Below are 25,608 nucleotides of genomic sequence, written 5' to 3'. Positions count from 1 at the left end.
GGAAGGTGTTTGCTCCCTGACGTGTAGGTTTCCACTCTTCACTAGTCTTGGAAAGTCATGTTAACCGTGATTTTGTCCATTTTGCACATTCTGCTGGCTGTCTACGCTGTGCGTTATCTACAGCCCTGTGCTTAGCTTCCACGGCGCTGTCCGGAGCTTCTCTTGGCTTCCCAGACTTCTCTCCACACTGGCCTCCATGCCGTTGACTTTGGCAAGAGTTTCACCCTCTCCGCCTTCCAGGGCAGAACTCACTGTGCACAGGGAGTGTGCTGCTTATGGCTGCAGCTTTTCGGAGATGAAAAGCCATTTGTTCCCACAAACCATTCCTCACTGTTCTGGAAACAAGAAGGCAGGATCTTTCTGTGGCCAGAGAGCCCTTTGTCTCCCCGCTGTGACAAGGCACCTTTGGCATACCAGCATACCAGTGGAGTCACCAGAAGGTTCTGCAGCATTCCGTTCAACCGAGGGCAGGCTATAAGTGTGAGCAGCATCAAGAAATCCTCCATTTCCTTCCTTTCCTCTCAGGTAGAATTTATGGCAACAATGATTTTAAAGCTATAATTAATTAAGCATGTACTAAATTCCTTCTTCCACATTAGGCTTGTATGCTTAATATCTCAAAAAATACGGGAGGACTGAAGTGTAGTAAAAATACATGGAGAGCACCCTCCCATGCCCTGCTGTACACATGTGAGATTTTGAATTCCTCAAGGTCAAGTCTATGTCTTGTTTATACATCGTGGAGTCTATGGAGTTGATAACTCAGCACCAGGATAAACTTAGAAAATTCCAGAAAGAATGAAGACATTACTTCTGAGTTTCCTTACCCGTTACATCTGGGTGGATCTTGTTCTCAAGCCCTGTTCTTTCCCAGCTCACCAAACTCCCATTGCTTCAGCCTGAAACATGTTTAGACTTAGGAGCTGCTCCCCAACCAAGGTCAGCTGCACTGAGGGAGAAAGGATGCCATGAGAGTCAGTGGAATCCCCCCAAGAATGGGATTGGTGAAAGACGAGGTTCTCTGAGCATCACACAATAGATGACCTTGGAAGATCGGACTACCAAGCCATGGGTGCTGGCATCAGGACCTCAGACTCAGGATGTAAGGGCACAGTTTAGACAACTTCCAGAGGGTGTGTAAAGGGACATCAGCATACCCCAATTAGGAGTGTAGCTGAACCCCTAATGTTTGTTTTAGGGGTTCAGGATTAAGGAGACTGGACTTTGAACAGAATCTTTACATGCATGTGTTTCCCTCAAAATAAGAGTTCATTTTGTGATCAAATAAAAGGAAGTAAAAAGCCACCTGTAACTTCTACTTATTTGCATGTTTATCCTCATAGACATGCCTGTTCTTAAAATAGATTTATCTCCAAATGTAGGCTCTACTACATCAAAATGTTGAAAAACATTAAAATGGAAATGAGGATTTGAGAACATTAGTAAAAGAATGTGAGTTATAGGAACATGGCCACTGCACATAGTCCCTACATCCACCATACCCTTGTTGCCATGGTTGTGTTAGCATTTCTATTTTGGAAGGGACAAAATAAGTGAATTTTTGCCAGGCAGGCCGAGGAATCTACCCTTGTGTAGATTATTCTTAAAACTTGCACGCCATCTCAACCTTTCTAAGTCCCATATCCTTGGAGAATCTCTGCATGCTTTCTTTTTAGAAATATATTGATTGTAGATTTATTCACACTTTTGCTATCTTTCCATATGGTGTAGGATTTATTTGCTCCTCACCCCAAGAGGTGAGTTTCTTAGCAGGCAATGTGAAGCAGAAAGAGGAAACATGTAACCTTGGGCAGATTGCCCTTCACTGTGCCATTGGTCACTGTTATAGTCTGGGGTGGGTCCCTTCATCACCAGGCCTTTTTTATTTTTGGAGACAAGGATTCCCTGCATGTTCCAGGCTGCCCTCAAACTTGTGATTCTCCTGTCTCAGCTTCCCAAGAAGTTGAATCAATGACATGTACCACTCTTCCTCGCCTGACCTACAATTTTGGGGGTTTTGTTTTGTTTTTGTTTGTTTGTTATATTGCGCTTTGTTTTGAGACAGGGTCTTACTGTGGAGTTCTGGCTAGCCTGGATCTCACTATACAGATCAGACTGGCCTTAAACTCACAGAGATCTGCCCATCTTTTTCTCCCAAATGCTGGGATTAAAGGCATGCACCACCATATCCAGCTAATTAGTTTTTCTAAACAACTAATAGAGAACTTGTCTATCAAACATAGCCCCTTCCACACTGCCAGCCATCTTGTCTGGCACTGATGGAGATGGCTTTGGGCTTCCCTTCCTCCTTTCACCACAGAGCATAGAGTTTCAAGACTAAGCCGACTGAAGTCGCACTGCTAGATTCCCATAAGGCCTTGCAGTTTACCCTTGGTGCTCTTGCCAGTGGCAACATTGTCATACACACAGTGAGTTCACTAAGAGTTCGTAATACATGGTGACGTCATGACATGTCCATGTTCATCATGCTTGAGATGTGTGGCCAGCACCACGACAGGAGCTCCTCACAGCTTGGTGGTGGTGGCCGTCTCTGTCATCAGGGGAGAATGCACTCGTTCTAACATAGACTTCCCTCAAGAGCATGGCACATGTCCAGTAGGTAGCCTGGTGGCAGCTCTCTGAAAGCACTTCTAATAGTCAGAAATGTCACTTCCAGAATGTACTAGGGTACAGTTTGCTGTGGCCTAGGTCAATACAAGGTCAACCTCCAAGAGGTGATTCAGGGAGCGGGAGAGATGGCTCAACAGTGTAGCACACTTGCTGCTCTAACAGAGGACCTGGAGAATACCCAAGTCAGGCAGCTCACGACTGAGGCTCCAGGGGATCTGATGCCCCCTTCTGGCCCCAGCACCCACATATACAGAGATGCACACGTGATAAAAAAAATAAAACAAATCTTCAATAAAAAAAAAAAGTTAGTCATATGTCATAGCTTGGGGAAGGAAGAACTCCAATAATGAACAAAAAAAGTGACAGAAATTGAAAGGCATTCCTCTCCCATTTCCCCTAGAAGTTCAGTCCATTTGTGGAGAGTGTTTCTCGATGACCTGAATAAATCCTATTTTGAAATCCTGCAAATCAAAAATTCTATTAAGGTCGGAGTCAGCAGAGCTTAGCTTTCCTCATTTGCACTTAAAAAAAAAAAAAAAGAATTATTCTCTAGCTATAGAAATTTCCTTCCTACCAGTTAGCTCGAGGAGCTGTACTGGGCTGCCATGCCCTGGCCTGACCTCCTGCTGAACATTCCAGCACATTTTCCACACTGGCTGTCCTCAGATCGTACTTTTGCTCAGATGTGCCCTCATCCTCTTCTCTGCTACTACAGGTGACCCCCTGGAAATTGGGGGGAAATGGACCCTTCCTTTAGTGATTTGAGGAATATAGACGGGCAGAGAGGCCCATAAAGGGAATACGTTAGCACGTTGCAAAAGCCTGAATCACAGGGTAAGTGTCTCTGGGCCCATGCATGGTCATTGACTCGGCTCTCCCACTTTGAAGCAAGAGGATCTATGAAGACAGGTTCAGGAGGGAGATCTGCACAGATTAATATAGTAGGAGAGCCTGGTGATGTGACACTCCAGTAGAAACACCGTTATTGGAGTCAGCCAGGATATGAAAGAGCTCTGAGGTGGAGCACATTCTAGCATAGACAGTTGGAGGCACAGCAGCACACAGGATTCAAAACCTAAAGGGGAAAAGCAGTGGAGTCTGCAGCTCAGACGCAAGTGTGAATGAGGCTGGAGAAGAGTGGTAGGGCCAATCAGAGCAGTGGCGGCCAGCCTGAGGGCACTGGCCTGGGGCCCACAGATGGAAGGGGGGCATTGCTGGTCTGTATGGAGAAGCTACGATAGACATGTTCTTGAGCATTGTAAGGTGTGCGGAAGGGATGCTAGGCTTGGATGGGAGCTCTTGCTGTCCCCGGTCACCTGTGGAAAAGGGTTGTGGGTGAGGCATGACTGACGCTGGGTGCATTTTCCTCTCTGCAATCCTCCCAGAGCCTCTCAAGGGATGAGGGAGCACCATTCTCCTCGGAAGGTTAGGACTTTTGTTCATTATTAGCAAATTATTATACTATATATTATACAAAACAAGGGGCTTCGTTATGGCATTTCCATATTTATGTATAATGTACTCTGATCTTTTGCACCCTGGAGGCAGTTTTGGTTTTCATAATGCCTAGCGTGTGATGACAGAGCTCCTGAGTGGCTCAGCCTCTGTGCATAGGAGGGTCCCCTACAGATGACACACCCAGCAGTCCAGTATCCACAACACAACTGCTCCAACACACTGCGCCAACCACCTATGTACAGCCATGCCGTGGAGTGGGGCCACATCCCAGGATGGGCAGAGGGAGGGTCTAGAAGTTGGTGCTCACCATGAGATTGCTCCTTTTGGGACACCAAACAGCCCCCGAGAGCATCTCTAAGTTCTCCCACTACAGGGACTTTACCAAGAGGTGGAAGAAACTCATACTGAATTCTAACCATCTCAGTTCCTCTGTTGTTGAAAAGCAGGTGCAGTAGTGAGTGTGCCACATAGTACTCCACTTACAGCTCTTCATGAAGCCGTGAGTGATGACGATGATTTCCAATTTACACCAGGAAGCTAGGAAGTAACTGTGGGCGAATGATGCTGAAGTTCTTTGGGATAAGAAACAGTAAACTAGGGGGCTGGGGAGATGACTTAGCCAGGAAAGTGCCTGATGTGCAAGCCTGAGGACATGAGTTTGGATCCCAGAACACATATAAAAAGCCAGGCATGGCAACACTTATCTACAGCCCTGACACTGGAGAAATCGGAAGAGCTTAGGAACTCAATAGCCAACCAGCCAGCCTAGCCGAATCAGTGAAATCTGATCCAAATCTATATTCAGGAAAAGACCCTGGCTCAAAAGTAAATTGGAAAACAATTGAGGAAGATACCTGATGTCAACCTCCAGCCTCTGCATGTGTACACACACACACACACACACACACACACACACACACACACACACAGAGGTAGCAATGAACTTGGAAGATTCTGACACTAGAGACCCCATGTGTGCCTGAGTATAGACTTGATGCATGCTTCAGGCCATCCCAAAGAAAGCATTCTCTCCTGATGACTGGCAGTTTGTTCTCTGCCAGATGAATTAAATCCATCCCTTATTCTTTGGTAAATCATGTTTCGGAATGAACTCTCCATAACCAGAAATCTGATGACCTCATAACAAAGACATGGAACACACATTTTTGGCAAGACATACAAGACGAGCCTGTCGCTACAAGGGGAGAGGCCCAGTAAGTCTTGAGAGTGAAATTGAATTTCCCCATAGTTCATAATTAAAGGTCTCTCGCTGATTCACGAAGGCTGCAGCGGGCACTTCGCCATCCACATTTTTAATAAACATGTCCCACGACTCTTCTGATAAGGCAGGATTAGGAAATATTTACCAGGGTCAGGCTGGTAGAGTCTTTATCTACAAGTTGCCCAAAATTGCATCATAGAAATCTTTTAAGATCTCCTTTAAAAAAAAACAAAACAAAAACTACTGGCTCTTAACCATTACCTTAATGCTTATAGCACTTTAATAGCAACCTAGGTTTATACTGGTTTTTTTTTTGTTTTGTTTTGTTTTTTTGGTTTTTCGAGACAGGGTTTCTCTGTGTAGCTTTGCGCCTTTCCTGGAACTCACTTGGTAGCCCAGGCTGGCCTCAAACTCACAGAGATCCGCCTGCCTCTGCCTCCCGAGTGCTGGGATTAAAGGCGTGCGCCACCACCGCCCGGCTTATACTGTATTTTACAGCTTACAAAGGGCGTGCATATGTAGCATCCCCTTTGAAATCCACAAGAACAAACATTTTTACTGAGGAACCAATTGAAGTCACCAATGAGTCGCTGATCCTATTTCCTACCAAGAGTAAAGTGGCAGGGCGGGGATCTGAACTCACGCTGTCTTTCTCAAGTCACATGACCTCAGTTCTGGACCATCAGAGCTAGGGCATCCTTTGGGCTGGAGGAGAGTCAGCACAGGACACAGTGTGCTGCAGCCATGCCTGGAAGCTGAGGAGGAGGGTCTGGCTATTGGCGGTAACTGCATCTTGGTCCTTAGGAGAACATATCAGCTCCTAAGGATGAGGAGGGCTCTACACACTTGCAGGATGAGGAGGATGAAGTCCTTAGGATGGGGAGGACTCTGCAAACTTGCAGAGGCATCTTTTCCTAGCCATGTTTCGGTAGGAGCCTCAGAGGCACCATTTTCATTCCTGCATGTATCGAAGACATTAGCAAGTGTCCCATTTATCCAAAGACTGATGGAGGTAAATTACCTCCCGCCCCCCCCAAAAAAAAAAACCCACTAAGTTTCCAATGAGCTGGGATCCTGGAAATCTGCAAGAGATGATTTACTTTGTAGGGAGAAAGGAAGCAAAAAAATCCCACATGGAAATAAGCTCCAGATTTATTAATGTTGACTGAGTAGTAAGAAAACTTTACCATTCTGATGGCCCTCTGTGTTTTGTTTTTCCAGCTGGAGTGGCCCAATGTTAGAAAAGTAGGTTAAATGCTTTATTGAAACCACTGTGTTTATGAGGAGCATCACTGGAAATCTAACATCTTTAGGCAACTTCACTTAAATTCTGAGATGACTTTCTTCAATATACAGAAAGCAAATTGATTTTAATGGAGTTTTAAACTTTTTAAATTTTACTATTTTATGTGCGTGAGTGTGGTGCCCACGTACATGTCTGTACCACCTGTGTGCCTAGTGTCTATGGAAACCAGAAGAGAGCGTCAGATCCTCTAGAACTGGCGTTAGAAATGGTTGTGAGCCGCTATGGGGAAACTGGGACTCAAGCCTGGGTCCTCTGGGAGAGCAGCCAGCGTTCAGAAATGCCGGGCTATCTCTCCAGCCCCACTCTACTGTTTCATTCTTCAGCGTCCTCCCGACCTCACGTTTTCCTGAGTTAAAAGCCTTCATGTCTCTGTTCCTTAGGTTCCTTTATAATCGTACAATGTATTTTGACTGTATGCTCCCCATCCCCTCCAGTTTCCCCCATACTGTGCCCCCACATCCTCCTCCCAACTCCAGTTTCACATCCTCATTTGTTTGTTTTGTTTGTTTCTTCTCCTACCACACTGAGTCCAGTTAAAGCTGCCTGTGTGTGCATGGGCATAGGGGCACCCACTGGAGCATGGGCAACCTATAAGAGTCCACACCCCTGAAGAAAATGAACACTCCCTCCCTAGCAACCACTAACTGCCAATAGCTCTTAGCTGGGGGTAAGAACTCATGAGCCCCTCTCCCCCCAATTGCTCATTTTTTATAGAATAACTGGAAATGCAGTTTGAACTATATACATTTAAAAAGCATCGAGGGAGGCAGGGTGGCTGGCACCTGTAATCCTAGCACCTGGAAGGAAGATAAGAAAATCACCATGAGTTCCAGGCCAGCTTAGTCTACAGAGAATGGGAGCCTGCCTCTAAAACAGTGGTTTTCAACCTCTTTGGGAGTCAAATGACCCTTTCACAGGGATTGTATATCAGATATCCCATATATCAGATGTTTACAATTCATAACAGTATCAAAATTACAGTTACTAAGTAGCAATGAAAATAACTTTATAGTTTGGGGAGGGTCACCACAGCATGAGGAACTGTATTCAAAGGTCACAGCATTAGAAAGGTTGGGAACCACTACTCAAAACAACAAGAATGACAAAGACTTGAAATTGTGTGTTGAATGTCTATTAAAGTGGCAGCTGTTAGATAAGACACGTGTTTGTACACGTTTGGAGACCAGTGAGCTCTTGTATACACAATAGGAAAGTAAAATCATCTGGCTATAAAAGAGTGTTTTATAGCTAGAGTTTTCCTGCCTAGCCCACAGTCAGGACAAATCTCTCTCACCCACCAGTCCCACAGCCGCTCAGACCCAACCAAGTAAACACGGAGACTTATATTGCTTACAAACTGTATGGCTGTGGCAGGCTTCTAGCTAACTGTTCTTATATCTTAAATTAACCCATTTCTATAAATCTATACCTTGCCACGTGGCTCGTGGCTTACTGGCATCTTCACATGCGGCTTGTCATGGTGGCGGCTGGCAGTGTCTCTGACTTAGTCTTCCACTTCCCAGAATTCTTCTCTTCCTTGTCCCACCTATACTTCCTCCTGCCTGACTACTAGCCAATCAGTGTTTTATTTACTAACCAATCAGAGCAACACATTTGCCATACAGAACATCCCACAGCAGTGTTTGCTTAGCAGAATTATTGTAGGCACCGTTAATTCCACTTCTGGGTATATGTCTACCCCCACCCTGCAAAGGAAAGCATTATCAGGGGAGATTGTCCACCTGGATTTCTAGCAACATTATTCAGGAAAACCCAGAGGCTGAAGACCCTGGTGTCTAGCGACAGGTAGGTGGATCAGCATGAGGTGATACATATGTGCATTTAGACTGTCACTCAGCCTCAAAAAAAAAAGTTTAAAAAAAAAACTTAACTACACCCTAGATGTAATACAGGGGAGCACCTCCGCTCAGTGAAATGAGCCGTCCGAGTAAAGCAAGCACTGAGCCATCACTTCCATGAAATCCCTAGAACAGATACAGAGGCAGGGGCAGAATGAACCATGAAGGGTTTCTTCTTAGGTACAGCTCCGCTTTTCAAGATGCAAAGAGTTCTGGAGATTGATTGTACCACGGTGGGAACCACCTAAGGCTGCTCAACTATGTAATTTACCACTATGAGTATATTGAAAGTCACTCAGCTAGCGACACAGAAGTCCAGCAGGCGGTGAAGTTAGGGAGGAGGGGGACTTGGAATGACAATAGCATCATCTCCCTTAGTGATAACCTGTCTCATGCATTTTCATCCCCCAGTCATCAATCCTCATCCATTTTAATTTAAATTATATGTAAATTCTGTATTGTCATGGCAAGGTTGGAAATCACCTGCTCTTGCTCTAAGGATAGGTAGAAAGGAACTTGCTTGGAGATGCTCTGAAATGGGTTTAGCTGCCTCCTCCATTGGGTTTTTGTGGGAAAGTTGAGAGAGAAGTAGCTAGGCATTCCTCAGCAAAGGGGGCTCTTTCTTGCCGATCTCTGATATCAACAGCCTGGATACCACACCTTGCTACCAAGGAACAGCACGTGCATTCCATTGGTTACCATATGTGTCTCCGGGTGTGGTGTCTGTCACCCCTCAGCCCGGGTGTCCCAGGCTTCTCTGCTTCGTTCACAACAGCAGAGTCTTGCTGTGACCCTAAACATTCTTTTCCAATACTTCCGCATTCATCTTGAGAGCTACCTCATCTAGAACCTTCTGATTTTACCAGGTGACTTCATGCCTGCATTACCTGAAGTTTTTCTATCCAAAATATTTCATAACATCCTTGAGAGGAACAACAATTTCATATGCTTTGTTTACTGTCTAGAAAATAATGAAAAGTGCCCTACCTAGCACTTGTATGCTTCTTAAATGCCAAGCACCATTCTTTTTTATTTCTTTTATTACATTTAATTGTGTGCATGTTTGCAAGCGCATGCATACCTGTGTGTATGTGTGTAGTGTGTGTATGCACGTGCTCGCCTGTGCATGTGCTCATGCGCTCATGCATGCTGCAGGCACATGTGGAAGTCAGAAGACAATTTGTGGTCTAGTGAAGGAAGTATGAACCTGGGGTCAGGCAAACTGACAAATTAGTCTGAGTTTAAGAGATCATTTACAAAATGAGGATAAACTTGGTATATCTCTTTTTATGGTCATCTTGTATTAAATCAGACAAAAAAATGAATGTCTTTTCATTTCCTTCCTCCTTTTTTACATGAATCTCCTTTTTCTTTCTTCCTTCCTTCCTTTTTATTTGGGCGGGGGCGGGGGGGCAGGCAGTGTTTCACTCTGTAGCCTAAATTCATTCTATAAACAAAGCTATTCTTGGGCCATAGAGGCCTGCCTTCCTTTCCCTCCCAAGTGCCAGAATTAAAGGTATGCACCTCCACAAATTGTATCTTCTTGCCAGCCCTGTGATGGAGATAGGAGAGGTATCTGTCTGTCACATGGATGTGCACATAAGGTCCCACAGGACAAGGTACATTTCCTCCATCATCAACTGCAGACCTTCCCAACAGGGCAATGGGCATGCTCTGTGTTTTGTTAAGCATTTGGCCAGATAATAGACCCAGAAATTTGAAATAATGAAGCTTGCTCATACCATAAGTCATCCAGATCCTGTTAGTATTTTAAATATTTATATAGCCAATTCTCTTGATTGTGTGTAAGGCCTGTGTGTGTATATGAGTTTGATTTTTTTGTGTGTGTATGTAGCCACCATATGTAGAAATGATTGGGAAGTAAATGACAGAGAAAGGGAGGCATTAGATAGGGTTCTTTATGCTTTCCTTTTCAGGTTGAGTAGTGATTACATTGAATAATGACATGGAAAAGTTAAATAATAAGGTACTATTGTGCTAGTGATGAAAGTATGTCTTTTAAGGAAGCCCAGAGGGTTTTGGCGATGGAAAGGGCAATACTGAGAATTGGGAGATGTAGATCTTGGCCAGGACAGAGTTCCGTAAATGACTTAACCACCCTAAGTTTTTTCTCACCTGGCCATTAGACGGAATGAATTCTGATGCCCTTGTCTGTTAAAACACATTGTCAAATGCTAATGTATTCTGTAACATTTTGAATCTACAAAAAAAAAAAAAAAAAAAAAGATTCCTTGGTAAAAGCCAAAAAGCATTCTATTAATATGCTAATTCACACTTAAGCAAAATCTGCTTTGGTTTGTACAAAATTCCTATCAAGCTGGCTTTGCAGGCCACTCCTGTAATCGCAGCACTTGGGTAGGAGGTTAAAGAGTTCAAAGTCATCCTCAGCTACATGGGAAATCACTGTCTCAAAGACAAATCCCATCAGATCAAAAACTCTAGCTCTCTTGAGTTTGTTTCTCTGTATTTCCGTCTAGATTTCTTACCATAGGTAACATAGATCTTCAGCCACTGTGAATTTTATGCATTAAAGGAAAAAAATAGCAATACACATTCAGGTTCAGTAGATTCCTGGGCTAGCAGTTTCCCTCAAAGCTCAGGTATGAAGGATGTTGCTGACCAGGTAAAACTGAAGTATGCCCGACCGAGTAAAGAACACAGATGGTGGCAGCTGAGACAGAGGGGGTGTTGGTGGGGCAGATTAGGGTGTATTAAAATGTCCCTGCTTTTCCGCTGTGCCCTGTGCCAATGCCCAAGGCTATTTTTAGAAAGGGTGCATAAGGCATTTGCAGTCTTTACCTGAGTGACAAGTAAATCCTTGGGCCAGCATGTGTGGGGCCCTTTGGAAATGCATGTATGTGCATATACACATGTACAGGGGCTTTTTGTACTCCTTCTATATCTTACATATTATGTAATTATGTAGCCTACTTCCCATGTTATCAGTTTCTCGGTATCCTTTCAAATATCTTATCACTTTCCATAGGATGTAAGAGTCCAATAGCAGGTTAGCGCTGATGCCTCTGACTCTGTGGGTTTGTGTCCTACATTCTTGTGTACACCATAAAGCCCACAATCACTCTTGTTGTTTTTACTTTCTATGATAACATGCTTCTTGCATTTACCTCCATTCTTGCCATTTCCAGAGCCCCTCCTCACTTCATAGGGGTCTAATTTTCCGTGGGGGTACCCATGCTCTTATTGTCTTGGAGACATCCTCTTCTGTTTCCCTGTTTGAGGTCTGTTAGTAATAGTGATGTCCTTTGCTCTCTGATGGCCCACAATTCACTTTCATTTTCAGCACTCTGACTGGGTCTCACCCTACAATCTGTTGTTGTTGGGGTGCTCAGTGGCCCTTGTGCTTCTAGAGTTTGTGGTTTCATTTCTTGTGACTATGGGCACGTTCTCCGCCTTTGAGTTTTCTTACATTTCTTGCGTCTGACCCTGCCTCTTCTTCTGTGGCTCCTGGCACTCCCTTCTCATTATAGTTTAATGTGAAAATTTTATTAATTGACACATCTTTTAACTTCCCTGGTTCTCTGCCCTGCTGTATGACATCTCCTCATGAGCTTAATCAAAGGCATTTTTCATTTCTGAGATGGTATTTTGCTTATCAAATATTTCCATCTCTTGGCTGAAATCCCATCTGTCTCCCTTAATTAATGTTTTAAGTTAGCGTACCAGGTGTTGGGTTTCGTCATGACATCTTCGTACGTATGTGTCTTTATACCTTGTTTTCATCTGTTTTCCTCTAGCCCCTCCCCACGTATCCTCTCCTCTCCAGCTGGTTCCCTTTCTTATGGTCCCTGCTTCCACTTTCCTATTGCCTGTATGCCACGACCTTCTCTATTGTCCACTCCACTAAGGTCTCTCCCCCACCTTCGATGATCCCCCTTCTGAGTTCATGAACTACACGTATACAGTAGACACATATGCACATTTTTAAATTTAGGTCCTGAGCATCAGAGAACGTGAGGTGTTTGTCTTTCTGAATCTGGCTTCTTTTGTTTAGCAAGTTGCATTCATTTTCCTGAAATTGCCCTGATTTCCTTTTTTTTTATTTTTTTTTAATTGCTGTATAAAATTCCATTGTGGGGGTTGAGGAGATGTCAGGGGGTAAAAGTGCTGACTTTTGATCCTCAGTACCTACCTAAAAGCCAGACACAGTACTCCTGCATCTCTAATCTAGTGTACCCCTACAGGGAGACAGAGACAGAAGCAGAAGACTCCCCAGAAGCTCACAGGCTATGTGTGAGCTCACACGGAGGGGGGGGGGGAACTATCTCAAACAAGGCAGAAAGGGAGAGGCCCAATACCTGAATGTTGTCCTTTAAACAACCACATGCGCGCGCGCGCACACACACACACACACACACACACACACACGAGCATACACACACATGCTTGAATGCACACACAACACACATACATGCATGCACTTGCACACACACACACACACACACACACACACACATGTGCGTGCACCTATGCGGTAACGCACTCTTGAATCCACAGAGATGAACAAGCGCACACCGCACACTCACAGACACACACAGATTCCACTGTGTGCCTGTACTTCATTCTCTTAAGCTCTTCCTCTGCTGATGGACACCTGGGCTTATTCCTCAATGTGGCTGTCGTGAGGGCAGCTATGAACAGAGCTGTGCAAGCATCTCTGTGGTGTGTTGACTTCAGTCCTTTGGCTGAATCCCACATGGGGCACCTGGACCATATGGTAGTTCTGGCTTTTGATTTTCGAGAAACCTCCAAACTGATTTCCATAGTTGATAGACAACCTTACACTCCCCCTAACAGTACATAAGGGTTCCTCTTCCTTCCTGGTGTTCATTGTTATTCATTCAGTAAAGACAGCCCGTCTGAATGGGTTGAGATAGAGTCTCAAAGCAGTTTGAATTTTCCCTGCTGGGCTAAGAATGTTGAACACGGAGCTGGAGAGATGACTCCAGAGTTTAAGAGCAGATGGGAGAAACAGCCAGGTCCTCAGGGATGGAGCAGAGCTTCCACTTGACCTGGTCCTCAGATTCCTCCAATGGAGACTTTATTTGCCTTTTGCTTAGACTCAAAAGCACTCCACTTGTGGTCAGCCCTCCGGCTCAACTGTCTCGGGACACCAGCAGTGCAGTAGAATTCTCTCACTCTGTTGGCTGCTGTTGCTTGTCGCTCTGTGCTACGCTCTGCTGAGACCGAGGTGGGGGGTCATTCCCTGTGGTCCAGGCTGTGGTCAGGAGGATGTCCTGCCTCGAGGCTGGCACATCTGGGGTTTTTCTACTACAGCATTCAAACTCTCCTTCTATCAGCAGCAGTATGGCGGCTCTTCATGCCGGCTCGCATCCCAGCAAGCTTGTACCAACTGCCCCCAGGACTTGTGCCCCGGTAGCAAGCATGGGCTCCTAGAAACAAGGCTTTCAGCCTCAGACATCATCTGGTTCTTTCAGTGTGTTGCTGTTGGTTCACAGTAGAAACACAGTTCCTGCCCTGCTCATGGGAAGGTGTGAGACCTCCTCAACTGAAGAATCGATAGGCAAATGCCCATTGACTCCTCCATGGGAGTTCCTTCCCTCTTGATTTGTCCGGTTTTCAGGAGCAGCTACTATAGGATCTAGGAATAACAAGTGACCTGGTGCCTGTCAACTGGGAGGTTTTTGACACTTGAGAAGCAGAAGCATTCTGATCCCTACCTCAGAATTCCACAGAAAAAGGATCTGTGGAAAGAATTGTTAATTCCCAACCCTGCCACCAGTGAACTATTTCTTAATTGGCAAATGACCGTGCAGGTCCTTGTCTCATCTTTACCTGAGTGGAGTTACTTTTGTGCTATCCAGCAGATTGTGGCAAGGATTAAAATGGAGCTATAGATTTGCAAGCTGTGTGTGAGTGTGTGTGTGTGTGTGTGTGTCCATGCACATGCATGCATTTGATGTGTGTTTGTGTATGTGCACATACAGTGTACATGTGCACTGTGCCGAACAATCTCAAGGCCAGAGGTCAACCTCAAGTTTCATCCTCCTTGTTTGTTTGAGGCAGAGTCTCTCACTGAGACCTGAGAATTGCAAATTGGGCTAGACTGGCTGGCCAGCTAGCCCCAAGTCTGTCTGTCTCTGCCTCCCAGTGCTGGGATTAAAGTGTGTGCCACTGCACCCAGCTTTTTTACAGGGGTTCGGGTCCTCTTGCAAGCACCTGAGCTAGGTCCTTGGTTCCCTTTATAATAAATACCTTTGAAGAGTTTTAGAAACGTAAAGCCTGCCTCTAGCAAAAGTCCAGGGCATTAGGATTCAAGTCCCCTTCTGCCATCTACTCATCTGTGCAGGGGAAAACAGAATACGGAAGAGAGTATGGGAAAAAGATTCGGGTCTTCACCCTGCCAATCAGCCTGTGTGACAAAGGCTAATGAAAGCCTCGACCCTGGGAAAGCCCGTTCCAACGGTAGCACCAGAGTTGGAGTCGGGGCGGGGACTCACTGAGCCCAGTTTAACTAGTTCATGGATTGCTACTAGCTCAGTGCTCCTCTTGCTGGCTCAGTACTAGACTCATTCACTTGGTGCCGCTGGCTGGACTCAGCAGACAGACCAGAGGAGTCTACACATCAGCAGGGCATACTTCCCTCTCCCTGCTGTCGCTCTCAGCCAAGACCAAAGCCTACCCCAGGCTTGTGACACAGCTTCCCATCCTCCTACAACCCATCCCTCCCTCCCAGCAGGAACCTTCAATCCCAAGCCATAGATCTACTACCGAGCCAAGCGAATGAACGCCCTCGGCCATATCAAAACTGATGCTGCTTTTGCAAATAACTTAAAAAAATAAAAAAATGGCCGGGCGTTGGTGGCGCACGCCTTTAATCCCAGCACTCGGGAGGCAGAGCCAGGCGGATCTCTGTGAGTTCGAGGTCAGCCTGGGCTACCAAGTGAGCTCCAGGAAAGGCGCAAAGCTACACAGAGAAACCCTGTCTCGAAAAAAACCAAAAAAAAAAAAAAAAAAAAAAAAAAAAAAAGAAAAAAAATAAAAATAAAAAAATAAAAAAACCCAGCCATTCTTGTTTGTAAATTGTGTGTGGCTGCTTTGTGCTGTAGTGGCAGAGGTGAGCAGGTACTTCAGGTGAGGTGTGGTGTAGCCTGCAAAGTACAAGATTCTGCCATCTGGCTCTGCACCTGGGAACTGGGGGTGTAGACCAGTAATAAACTGCATACCTTGGGGGGATTTGGGGTGTAGACCAGTAATAGACTGTTTACCTTGTGGGGATTTGGGGTGTAGACCAGTAATAGACTGCATACCTTATGGGGATTTGGGGTGTAGACCAGTAATAGACTGCATACCTTATGGGGATTTGGGGTGTAGATGAGTAATAGACTGCATACCTTGGGGGGATTTGGGGTATAGACCAGTAACAGACTGCTTACCTTGTGGGGATTTGGGGTGTAGACCACTAATAGACTGCATACCTTATGGGGATTTGGGGTGTAGACGAGTAATAGACTGCATACCTTGGGATTTGGGGTGTAGACCAGTAATAGACTGCTTACCTTGTGGGTATTTGGGGTGTAGACCAGTAATAGACTGTTTACCTTGTGGGTATTTGGGGTGTAGACCAGTAATAGACTGCTTACCTTGTGGGTATTTGGGGTGTAGACCAGTAATAGACTGTTTACCTTGTGGGGATTTGGGGTGTAGACCAGTAATAGACTGCTTACCAGGCATGTACAAGGCCTTGGAATTAATATCACACACACACACACACACACACACACACACACACACACACACACACACCAGTTTTACCTGCTTCTTTTTTTCCAAAGGTATTTTTTCCTTTATTGCAAATAGAATTTTTTTCACACAGTGTGTTCTGATTATGGTTCCCCCTCCCTCCACTCCTCCCAGTTCCTCCCCACCTCTCTGCCCATCCTCATCCACGGCCTTTCTGTCTCTCCTTAGAAAGTATAAACACAATACCTTAAGCAAGAATAGAAATATACATACAGTATAATGAAGTTAACTTTAAATTTGAAGCAATAAACTAAAATCCATACCAATGTAAAATATTTTGAGATTAACAGTTGTTTTTCGGATTAAAGTGGATTCAATCGTCTACCCTTTTCCCCCATCATTTATATATCCTCCACTCATGTTCATGCAAGAAACCCTTGGGTCACAAATAAATGCATGGGTTACACAAAAAAGACCTGAAAGTAGAGGGGGCCTTGTTAGGAAGAAGGATTCACAGGAAATAGAACAGGGATTGGGGGGGTGACGAATATGATCAAAATGCATTGTGTGCGTGTGTGTGTGTGTGTGTGTGTGTGTGTGTGTGTGTGTGTGTGTGCGCGCGCGCACGCGCGCACACACACACACACACACACACACAAGCTTAAAATTGTAAAAAAATAAAAATTTTTAAGGGAAAAATAAAAATGTGAAGAAATTAAACCCTGGTTCTGGCAGGCATTTCTGCTTGTAAGAACTGCAAGGCAGGTTGTAAGTAGCATTGTGAAAACTGACTGAGATTCTACACTAAAAGAATTTGGAGCCTGGAGTCATGACTGCCTTGCCCAGCACAAGGCCTGGAGTCTACATCGCCAACCAAACCAAGAGGGGATCAGTCCAGTTCCTCATGAACAGGAAGTGGTCAGTACCTGGTAGCCATGGCATTGCTGTGAGCCTGGTTAACATGTGATCTCATGGGATCCTTATGAACAGCAGGCTGTAAGCTCGTACTGCAGTCACCCAGGAATAAGAAACCGACATTGGGGATTGTTTCCAGTGTACGCGTATGCTTCCTTGGTGGTTTGGAAACAACAGTCAATGCATGGGTAAAGGAATTGCTGACAATGTGTGTAAAACACATAGGCACCAGGAGCATGGGAGGCCAAAGCAGGGGACAGGTGTCTCCATCTCAATGAATATGGTCTCTCATTTACAACCCAAGACTCTGAGAAAGCTATGAGTCCCTGGACATCCCTTCAGCTCAATCTATGGCAAACTCACTATTATCATTCTGCTCAGCAATGCAAAAAAAAAAAAAAAAAAAAAAAAAAAAAAAAAAACATAAGAAAACATATTGATTGAAAGATGTAAGATTTGGACCGGGCGTGGTGGTGCATGTCTTTAATCCCAGCACCCAGAAGGCCAAGGCAGGCAGATCTCTGCAAGTTTGAGGTTAGCCAAAGCTATGTGGCGAGACCCTGTCTCAATTAAAAGGAAATGGAATATAATAGAACAATAAATAAATACTATTTGGGTAGACAAAATTTCACTTCACCCGTCAGTCACCACCAGCAATGAAATGAATAAAGTTTCACCTCATCTCATAGACTGCCTCCCTTCCAATTCTTGAGTCTCATCTGGCGGGAGGGGAATGCTGTTAGTGAGAAAGGTTGGAAAGTAGACTATCTATACTCGGAGAAAGGAGAAAGGGGAACAGAACAAGGCTAGCGTTGGTGAGACTCGGGAATCAGTGTTCTGCTTAAGCTGTGTGTGTCCAGCCAGGTGACCTCTTCTCTGCTCCCCCGCAGAATGACATCACTCCTTTACATGTGGCCTCGAAACGAGGAAACGCGAATATGGTGAAGCTGTTGCTGGACCGGGGTGCGAAGATCGATGCCAAGACCAGGGTAAGCGTCCTGCCTGGCACAGGCCTGTGTGACTCTTCCGGAAGGAGAGATCTTCAGCTGGTGCCTGCACTGTGGGGGGGGGGGGGGGGGATGATAATGCTTTATTTCTGATTGATTTGTTGTTGTCATCTCTTAGAAAATGATTCCCATTTATATACTGCTTGTGTGTGTTCCCATGGCCTCTGGCTTTAACTAAAGAGCGAGGGCTCAAGTCTATTGGTTTCACCGAGTTAAACCTTCAAGAATTACTCGACATTCAAAGTTGAACTCTTGTCCGTTTGATGTGAAATCTGACAGCTTTTCTGCTGAAAATTTTATTTGGACTTCTCTGATACTTGATGGAAATCTAAAATGGCATATAGCATGGACTTCCCACCAGAAATTAAAAACAGGATGGGCACTTCTAGGTATACATGGAGAGGAATCCAAAGGCATCTCCACTCTTGTGCTTGCTGAACTAGTTTTATAATTGTCAAGATCTAGAGGCAACCCAAGTGTCTACTGATAGATGAAGATGGCCCGGTCAGGAAAACATAAAGACCTGAGTTCAGATCCCCAGCCCCCAAACCTGAGCATGGTGTCACCTGCCTGTAATCTCCTGCTGTGGAGGTAAAGACAGGAGGCTCCTTGGAGCTTGTGCTCAGCCAGACTAGTCAAATGGATGACCTTCAGGTTCAGTGAGAAATCTTGTCTCATAAAATAAGGTGGAGAGTGACTTGAAGACACAATGCCAGCCTTTGGCCTCTATAAACAAGTACACACAGACATACAGACACACACACACACACACACACACACACACACACACACACACACACGGAGAGAGAGAGCAATTTACTACAACATAGCTGAGCCTTGAGGTCATAACATTGAATAAAATCAACCAGTTACTAAAGGACAAATACATATGATTCTAAGGGACTGGCCGTGTAGTTCCCTGCTGAAGTACGGCCTTGGCCTGCCTGAATGTCTGGGTTCAACCCCAGCACCAAGGAAAATGGACCATAGGAATAGAAAATAGAGTGGCAGTTGCCAGGGCAGAGAGGAAAATGAAGTGTTGCTTGGAAATGGAGTATCAGATTAAGAAACAAAATCAAGATAACAAAAGGCCCAAGGACCCGTCGGACCACAATGCAAATATAGTTATTAATACAGTTTTAAAGATGACTTTGAGGGTATAACGTATGTATCTTATCACAGTTAAAATGTTTATTAAAAGTTTTCAAAATGCATCAATATGTCTAGAATGATGCATATGATATGTTGTTTTTGTTTTTGTGGAAATGGGACTGGTGGTGGAGACTGAGCCCAGCCATTGTGTATGCCATCTTGTGCTGTTTATGGGTATAACACACAGTGTGAGAGCTTCTCAATTAGCCCTTGACTTAGGTAGGCTAGTCAACCTTTCTCTTTAGACCTTTGTCATCTAAAATTAAAAGAACAAGCCAGGTGCAGTAGTGCACACCTTAATCCCAGCACTCAGGAGGCAGAGGCAGGCAGATCTTTGTGAGTTCAAGACCAGCCTGGCCTACAAAGCAAGTTGCACAGAAAAACCCTGTCTTGAAAAAAACAACAACAACAAAAATAAAAGAACTAAGTGCCCACAGTGACCCAGTGTTTGTCAACTGTGCCAGCCTCACATAGGCCAGAAATCCTGTTGCTGAGAGCAAGAAGTGGACAGGAGCTGCCACTCCTAACCAAAAAGCCATCTCCAATTGTCATCTGCTTACAAAGGAAAAAGTGGAGTCTCCCTGAGCATATTAACCACAGCTAAGGGCAGACCCCATGACAGCTATCAATGGCCAACACAGAATGAACTCAGTGGGATTTTGTAGACCTTTGGTCTCATATCACTTTGTGTGGGCATTTTCTGTCTTCCTGGTCTTTTGCTCGTATATTATGGTTTCCGATTTTGTGCTTTTATGGGTTTGTGTCTAGGTGTTTCTCGTGCCTTCTCTTTGTTACTTTTCTTTATTTTGTTATTATTATTATTTGTTTGCTTATTTGTTTATTTTCTAAAGAAAGTGGGAAAGAAGGCCTGGAGTTGGATGGGCAGGAAGGTGAGGAGGATCTGGGAGACGTTGGAGGAGAGGAACCATGATCAGAATATACTGTATTGGGGGGAGGGGGAAGAACTGACCAAATAAACTTAGAAGTCTTAGCTTTAAAAAAAAAAAAAAATCCCAAACCAAGACTTTTCTTTTTCTGAGTTTCACATGTTTATTGCAAGATCTGGACCAGAGACAGTCTAATAAAAAACAGTGTCGTCACTTGTCTACTAAAGCCTTTCAGATGGGCTCCCTGGCTTGTAATCATAGCCCAGGCCCCAACTTCCAAGAATCCTTCTCGCCATGTATCTAAACCCAGCCTGGCAAACTAAGCGTATTCCTGCCCTGCTTCAATCTACTGCTTTACCTTACTATTAGTGACATTTATTCACTCAAATAAGTGACCACTGAGCATCTGCTCAGCGCAGAGAAGTGGCGAGAGAGGAAAATAGACGGCGCTTTTCCTAACACCGTGAGGCCATGGGCTCATTTGTTTTCTGTGCTCTGTGTCTAATCCAGCCCAGCCTTGTGGTTAGTAGACTGACATACTGACTCTTGAACCTGGAAGGAACAGCTGTATCCTACAAGGAACAATCATAGTAGAGAGAGAGAGATGAAGAATGAGAAGGGGTACCCCCGAAGGACCTTCTCAGTAGAGAACAATTGTGCTGGATCTTACGAGTTGACTGTTCCACATTCCACTAAGAAACTGTCAGCATGCCAAGAGTGCCAGAGCCATCGCTGTCAACCACAGTGTCTCTGCTAAGCCTGAGCTGCGGGATGGAGTTGCAGAGGACAATGGCGGGGCATTGACTGTTCTTGCCATTGGGTCAGAGGCGGGTGGGGGATCGTTTGTGGGTGCCAGGCATCTGTGAGAGGGGGAAATCAAGAGAGCAGGAGACACACAGAGAAAGATCATGACGGTGCCTGGCCATCCTCTGGGACTTCAGTTGGTTGAAGATGACCTATCTCTCTCTCTCTCTCTCTCTCTCTCTCTCTCTCTCTCTCTTTTGATGCAGTCTGCGGTCACCAAAAGGATAAATTGTTTTTTATTTTGCATCCTATTCAAACCCAGAGGGAGTTCAGATAGAGGGACAATCCGTTTTCTCATTACTGTGACCAAATGTCTGACAAGCAGCAGCTACGTGGAGGAAGAGCTGTGGTGCTATATTGTGTACCCTAACAAACTTGTCTGAAGATCAGAGAAGCAGAACAGCCAGCCACTAGTTCTTACCTCTACGAAATCTTCAGCCTCAGGAGAGTGACTTCCTATTTTCTCAGGCCTTATATACCTTTCTCTGCCCAGACATCACTTCCTGGGATTAAAGGCATGTGCCGCCACTGCCTGCCTCTGTTTCCAGGGTGGCCTTGAACTCACAGAGATCCAGACGAATCTCTGCCTCCCAGGTGATAGGATTAAGGATGTGTGCTACCATTGCCTGACCTCTATGTCTAATCTGGTGGCTGGCTCTATCCTCTGATCCCCAGACAAGCTTTAATGGGGGTACACAATATATCACTACAAAGAGTTCATTTAGATTTGAGGGGATACAACCTCAAGTTGTATCATGGCAGGGAATGCATGATTGTAGTGGCTCCATTGTGTGAGGGGAGGGTATGTGACTGAGACTTCACACTTCCTCTGACCTTGAAAGCACAGGAAGCTGAGTGTGGTCAGGAAATGGGACGGTACCCCAAAACTTCAATTCCTCTCCCAGTGACCCGCTTCCTTAAGGGAGGCTCCTCCTCTTCCTAAAGGCTCCCCAACCTTCCCAAACAGCACCACTCCGTGGGGACCAAGGATTGGAACACATGAGCCCCTGGGGACATTGTACATTCAAACAACAATGAGGGATGCAGAGTGTCATTCACGGGAAGGACCTGGAGACAAACGTCAGAGTTCAGATGAACAACAGCAGCTGAACAAAGTGACATGGGGACAGCATGGTAGGCAGCTTATTTCCATGCCCCTGGCCGCCTGGCTTCTGTCAATAAAGGAGAACCCCTCATTACTTCCTGTTCGGTGTTAACTCAGATGTGCATGCCTTCAGTTCTGTTGAGAAGACGTGTGGCTATGTAGGAGGAGCTAGAGCAGTGGTTCTCAGCCTTCCTAACACGGATGGGAAATAAATTCCAGAAGAGTCACCAAAATGGGTCATAAATCCATTGCTGCTGATAAAAATGACAATGACAGACCGAGGAGCTAGAGCAGTGGTTCTCAACCTTCCTCATGCTGTGACCCTTTAGTACAGTTCCTCACGTTGCGGTGACCCCCCCCCCAACCATAACATTATTTCCATTGCTACTTCATAACTGTAATTTTGCTACTGTAATTTACATCATAATGACAATATCTGATATGCAGGAGATATGATGTGTGACACACACACACACAAAGTGTCACAACGCACTGGCTGAGAACAACTGAATAGGAGGACTCAGGATAGAAAAGCATGTCTTGGCTTTCTTGTTTTCCACTTTTGAATGGGTTGAGGGACAACTCTAGTTCTGTGCAGACCAATTCCTGCCTAAAAGATTGGAAGGCAGTGAAGTAGACCCCCCAAATTTGTGAGCTACCTCCTTTCTTACAAAGTACAGACAGTAACCTTCCTTACCATCTTACACACTCCTCAGCAAGAAGAGCTGTAGATACTGTAACTTTAATAATTAGGGCTGGGGATGTTGACTCAGTGGGTAGAGCCCTTATCACACAAGTGTGAGATCTTGAAAGCACAGGAAGCTGAGTGTGGTCAGGAAATGGGACGGTACCCCAGTCCCCATGTACATATGGACAGATGGACATAGCATCTCTCCTGTAATTCCAGAACATGAAGGCAGAGGCAGGGAACCTTAGCGCATGCTCGCTAACTATACTCACCGAATCCGTGACCTCTGGGTTCAACTGAGAAGCCCTGCCTCAATGCAAAAGATGAAGAGTGATCTGAGAATACACTCAGCATCAACCTCTCCCTCCACAACACACATACACATGTATCCCCACACACATGAACCCACACACACACACACACACACACACACTCAAAGAGTAATTAGGGCTGAAATATAACTCAATGATAGAACTGTTGCCCAGCAACAGTTTCTGGATTCAGTCTCCAGCACTATAGGAATATAAAAAGAAAAGGTTTACGAGAAGATTCAATATGCTGGAGTTTAGGAGGACCTGATATTCCCGAGTCTTTAGGTCTCTGTTTATTTGATTGCCAGAAAGCTTTTTCCCAAATCTCCAGTGCCATCATGCTGAACTGATATCGCCTCGTCTGTGGCTCATTCTATCTCTTGCTGACCTGGCGACGGGGCATGCAGAGTGCTTCTGTGATGATGGGGGGGGTGGGGTGAGCACTCACCAAGGCAGCATTTTAGACCCAGTCTACACGCGGCTCTTGATTCAAGGGCTTTATGGCAGTTGCTATTTTCCAACAAGATCTTCACGGCTTTGTTTTCTTTATAGCCTACGATACTTTGCTGGGGACCACCTGCTGTTCTCTGCACTGAAGTCTCACTCTCTCCCAAGCCAGCATGAATGTTTGGTACTTGTTGAGGGAAGACACTCTGTGACAGATGGTCTCATACCATTTTTATTTCTCTTGCGTCAGTTCCCAGCCCAGTCAGAAACTCAATATAGTCCTTATTCTAGAACAGTTCTAAATGTCGAGTTTCCTCTCTTCACTAACTCCTCACCATTTCATAATAAGGCTGAGCTGAGCCGTGGTGGCGCACGCTTTTAATCCCAGCACTCAGGAGGCAGAGGCAGGTGGATCTCTGAGTTCAGGGCCAGCCTGGTGTGCATAGTAAGTTCCAGGACAGCTAGGGCTATGCAGAGAAACCCTGTTTAGAAGAACAAAAATGAAAAATCATCAGGCTGCAGGCTTGCAGTCCCTGAGGCGATGTGTTGGTTCCTGGAATGCTGGTTCCAACCCTGTAAGCCTGCCCTGCCCATCCAGCCTCCCGAGCAAGGCGCCCAGCACCAGATCCTCACACACCTCATTGTGCCGCATTGCACTCAGAGCCACGCCTGGCCAGGGAGGACACACGCATCCTCTCAGTAACCATAGCACTTTGCATACACTACAAAAGGACTCACCAGAACTGAAATTCGACTCCTAATGTTTCATTGTCAAAAGGCCTTCACAGACTAGCCTGGGGACTGGTCCTTCATTGATGGATCCAGCTCTCATGTAAGAATGAGAAGATATTTGTGCACAGATAGATTGGGAAGAGGGGTGTCTTGATATTTCCTAACCTACTACCCTGAGATGTCTGCCAGAGAACCTTATATATTTACCCTACACTCCACCCCCACCCCAGAATGTAACTGGTTGCATTTCTCAGTTTAAAACTAAGAAAAAGAAAGCCAAATTTCTGCTTTCCCATACATTCTCAGGAGTGTGGTTGTCCTCCTTAAAAACAAATTCTTGCCAGAAGCAAAGTCATAGAACGGCCTCTCTTAGAGAGATTTTAAAATACAACTTCCTCTTCAGAGTTCAGATGGTTGACACAAACATTAGGCAGCCAAAAGGTTCCAGGTCTACACATAAATCAGGACTAACTGAAAGTATTTCTTCATGCCATACAGAATGTACTGATGGCTTTCATTTTCTGTCACAAATATTGGGAACTTAGGCCAGTGCGATGATGCACACCTCTAATCTCAGCGCTTGGGAAGAAGAGAGAGGAAGGTCAGGAGTTCAAGGTCAGTGAGTTCTGGTCAGACTGGGCTACATGAGACCCCACCCACCTTCTCATCACAACAGACCAGGAACAGCAACAAAAACCCAAATATTGATGGGAGCTGGACATATGTCGCAGTGGTTAAGAATGCATGCTGTGGACCCTAGTTCATTTCCAGCTCCAATATGGCGGCTCAACTACCTACAACTCCAGTTCCAAAGGAGCGAACACCCTCTTCTAATCAATGTGGGAACCAGCCCACATTGTCAGCCCATATATATGTCATATATATGTGCATGCAGGCAAAACACTCATACACATAAAATGAATCTTAAGTATGAAACCTTGGGAGCATTTGTTTTTATTCAGAGATGTAGCTGGGCAGGGAACAGAGTGTGTTCCAGGAAAGGTGCAAAGCTACACAGAGAAACCAGGTCTCAAAAAAACCAATAAATAAATAAATAAATGAATAAATGCAGAGATGTAATGATGAAAGGCCCTGGGGACTTCACTTGGGAGGAAAGAATTCCACAGCTGCAGAAGAGGCCACAGGAGACAGGGGAATCTCTTTCTTTCTCCTGACATTTTGATGCCACACTGGAAAGACCATTTGCCTTACTCCAGAGGGAATGCAATGTCATGGGTAAATATCACGTGCCTGGTTCTCCGGAAGAATCTAAAGAGCCTGCTCAGGCTAGTTACTGTTTTAGCTCATTGCTGTTCATTCACAGGTACGGGCACTCCACTT

The 25,608-nt window shown here is 45.2% G+C and overlaps 1 protein-coding gene across 35 annotated transcripts in view; it reads left to right on the top strand.

The window, feature by feature from the left end:
- Positions 1–25,608, top strand: part of Ank3 (ankyrin 3) — a 484,120-nt gene that overhangs the window by 289,422 nt on the left and 169,090 nt on the right. For all 35 annotated transcript variants that reach the window (XM_037199680.1, XM_037199673.1, XM_037199672.1 and 32 more), the window contains one exon: positions 18,025–18,123. In XM_037199680.1, the coding sequence (XP_037055575.1) occupies positions 18,025–18,123 (99 nt within the window). The remainder of the gene's footprint in view (positions 1–18,024; positions 18,124–25,608) is intronic.

The sequence above is a fragment of the Peromyscus leucopus genome, chromosome 16_21, assembly GCF_004664715.2.
Source record: "Peromyscus leucopus breed LL Stock chromosome 16_21, UCI_PerLeu_2.1, whole genome shotgun sequence".
NCBI lineage: Eukaryota > Metazoa > Chordata > Mammalia > Rodentia > Cricetidae > Peromyscus > Peromyscus leucopus.
The sequence above is the reverse complement of the archived record's forward strand: the minus strand, read 5'-3'. Positions and strand labels throughout refer to the sequence as shown.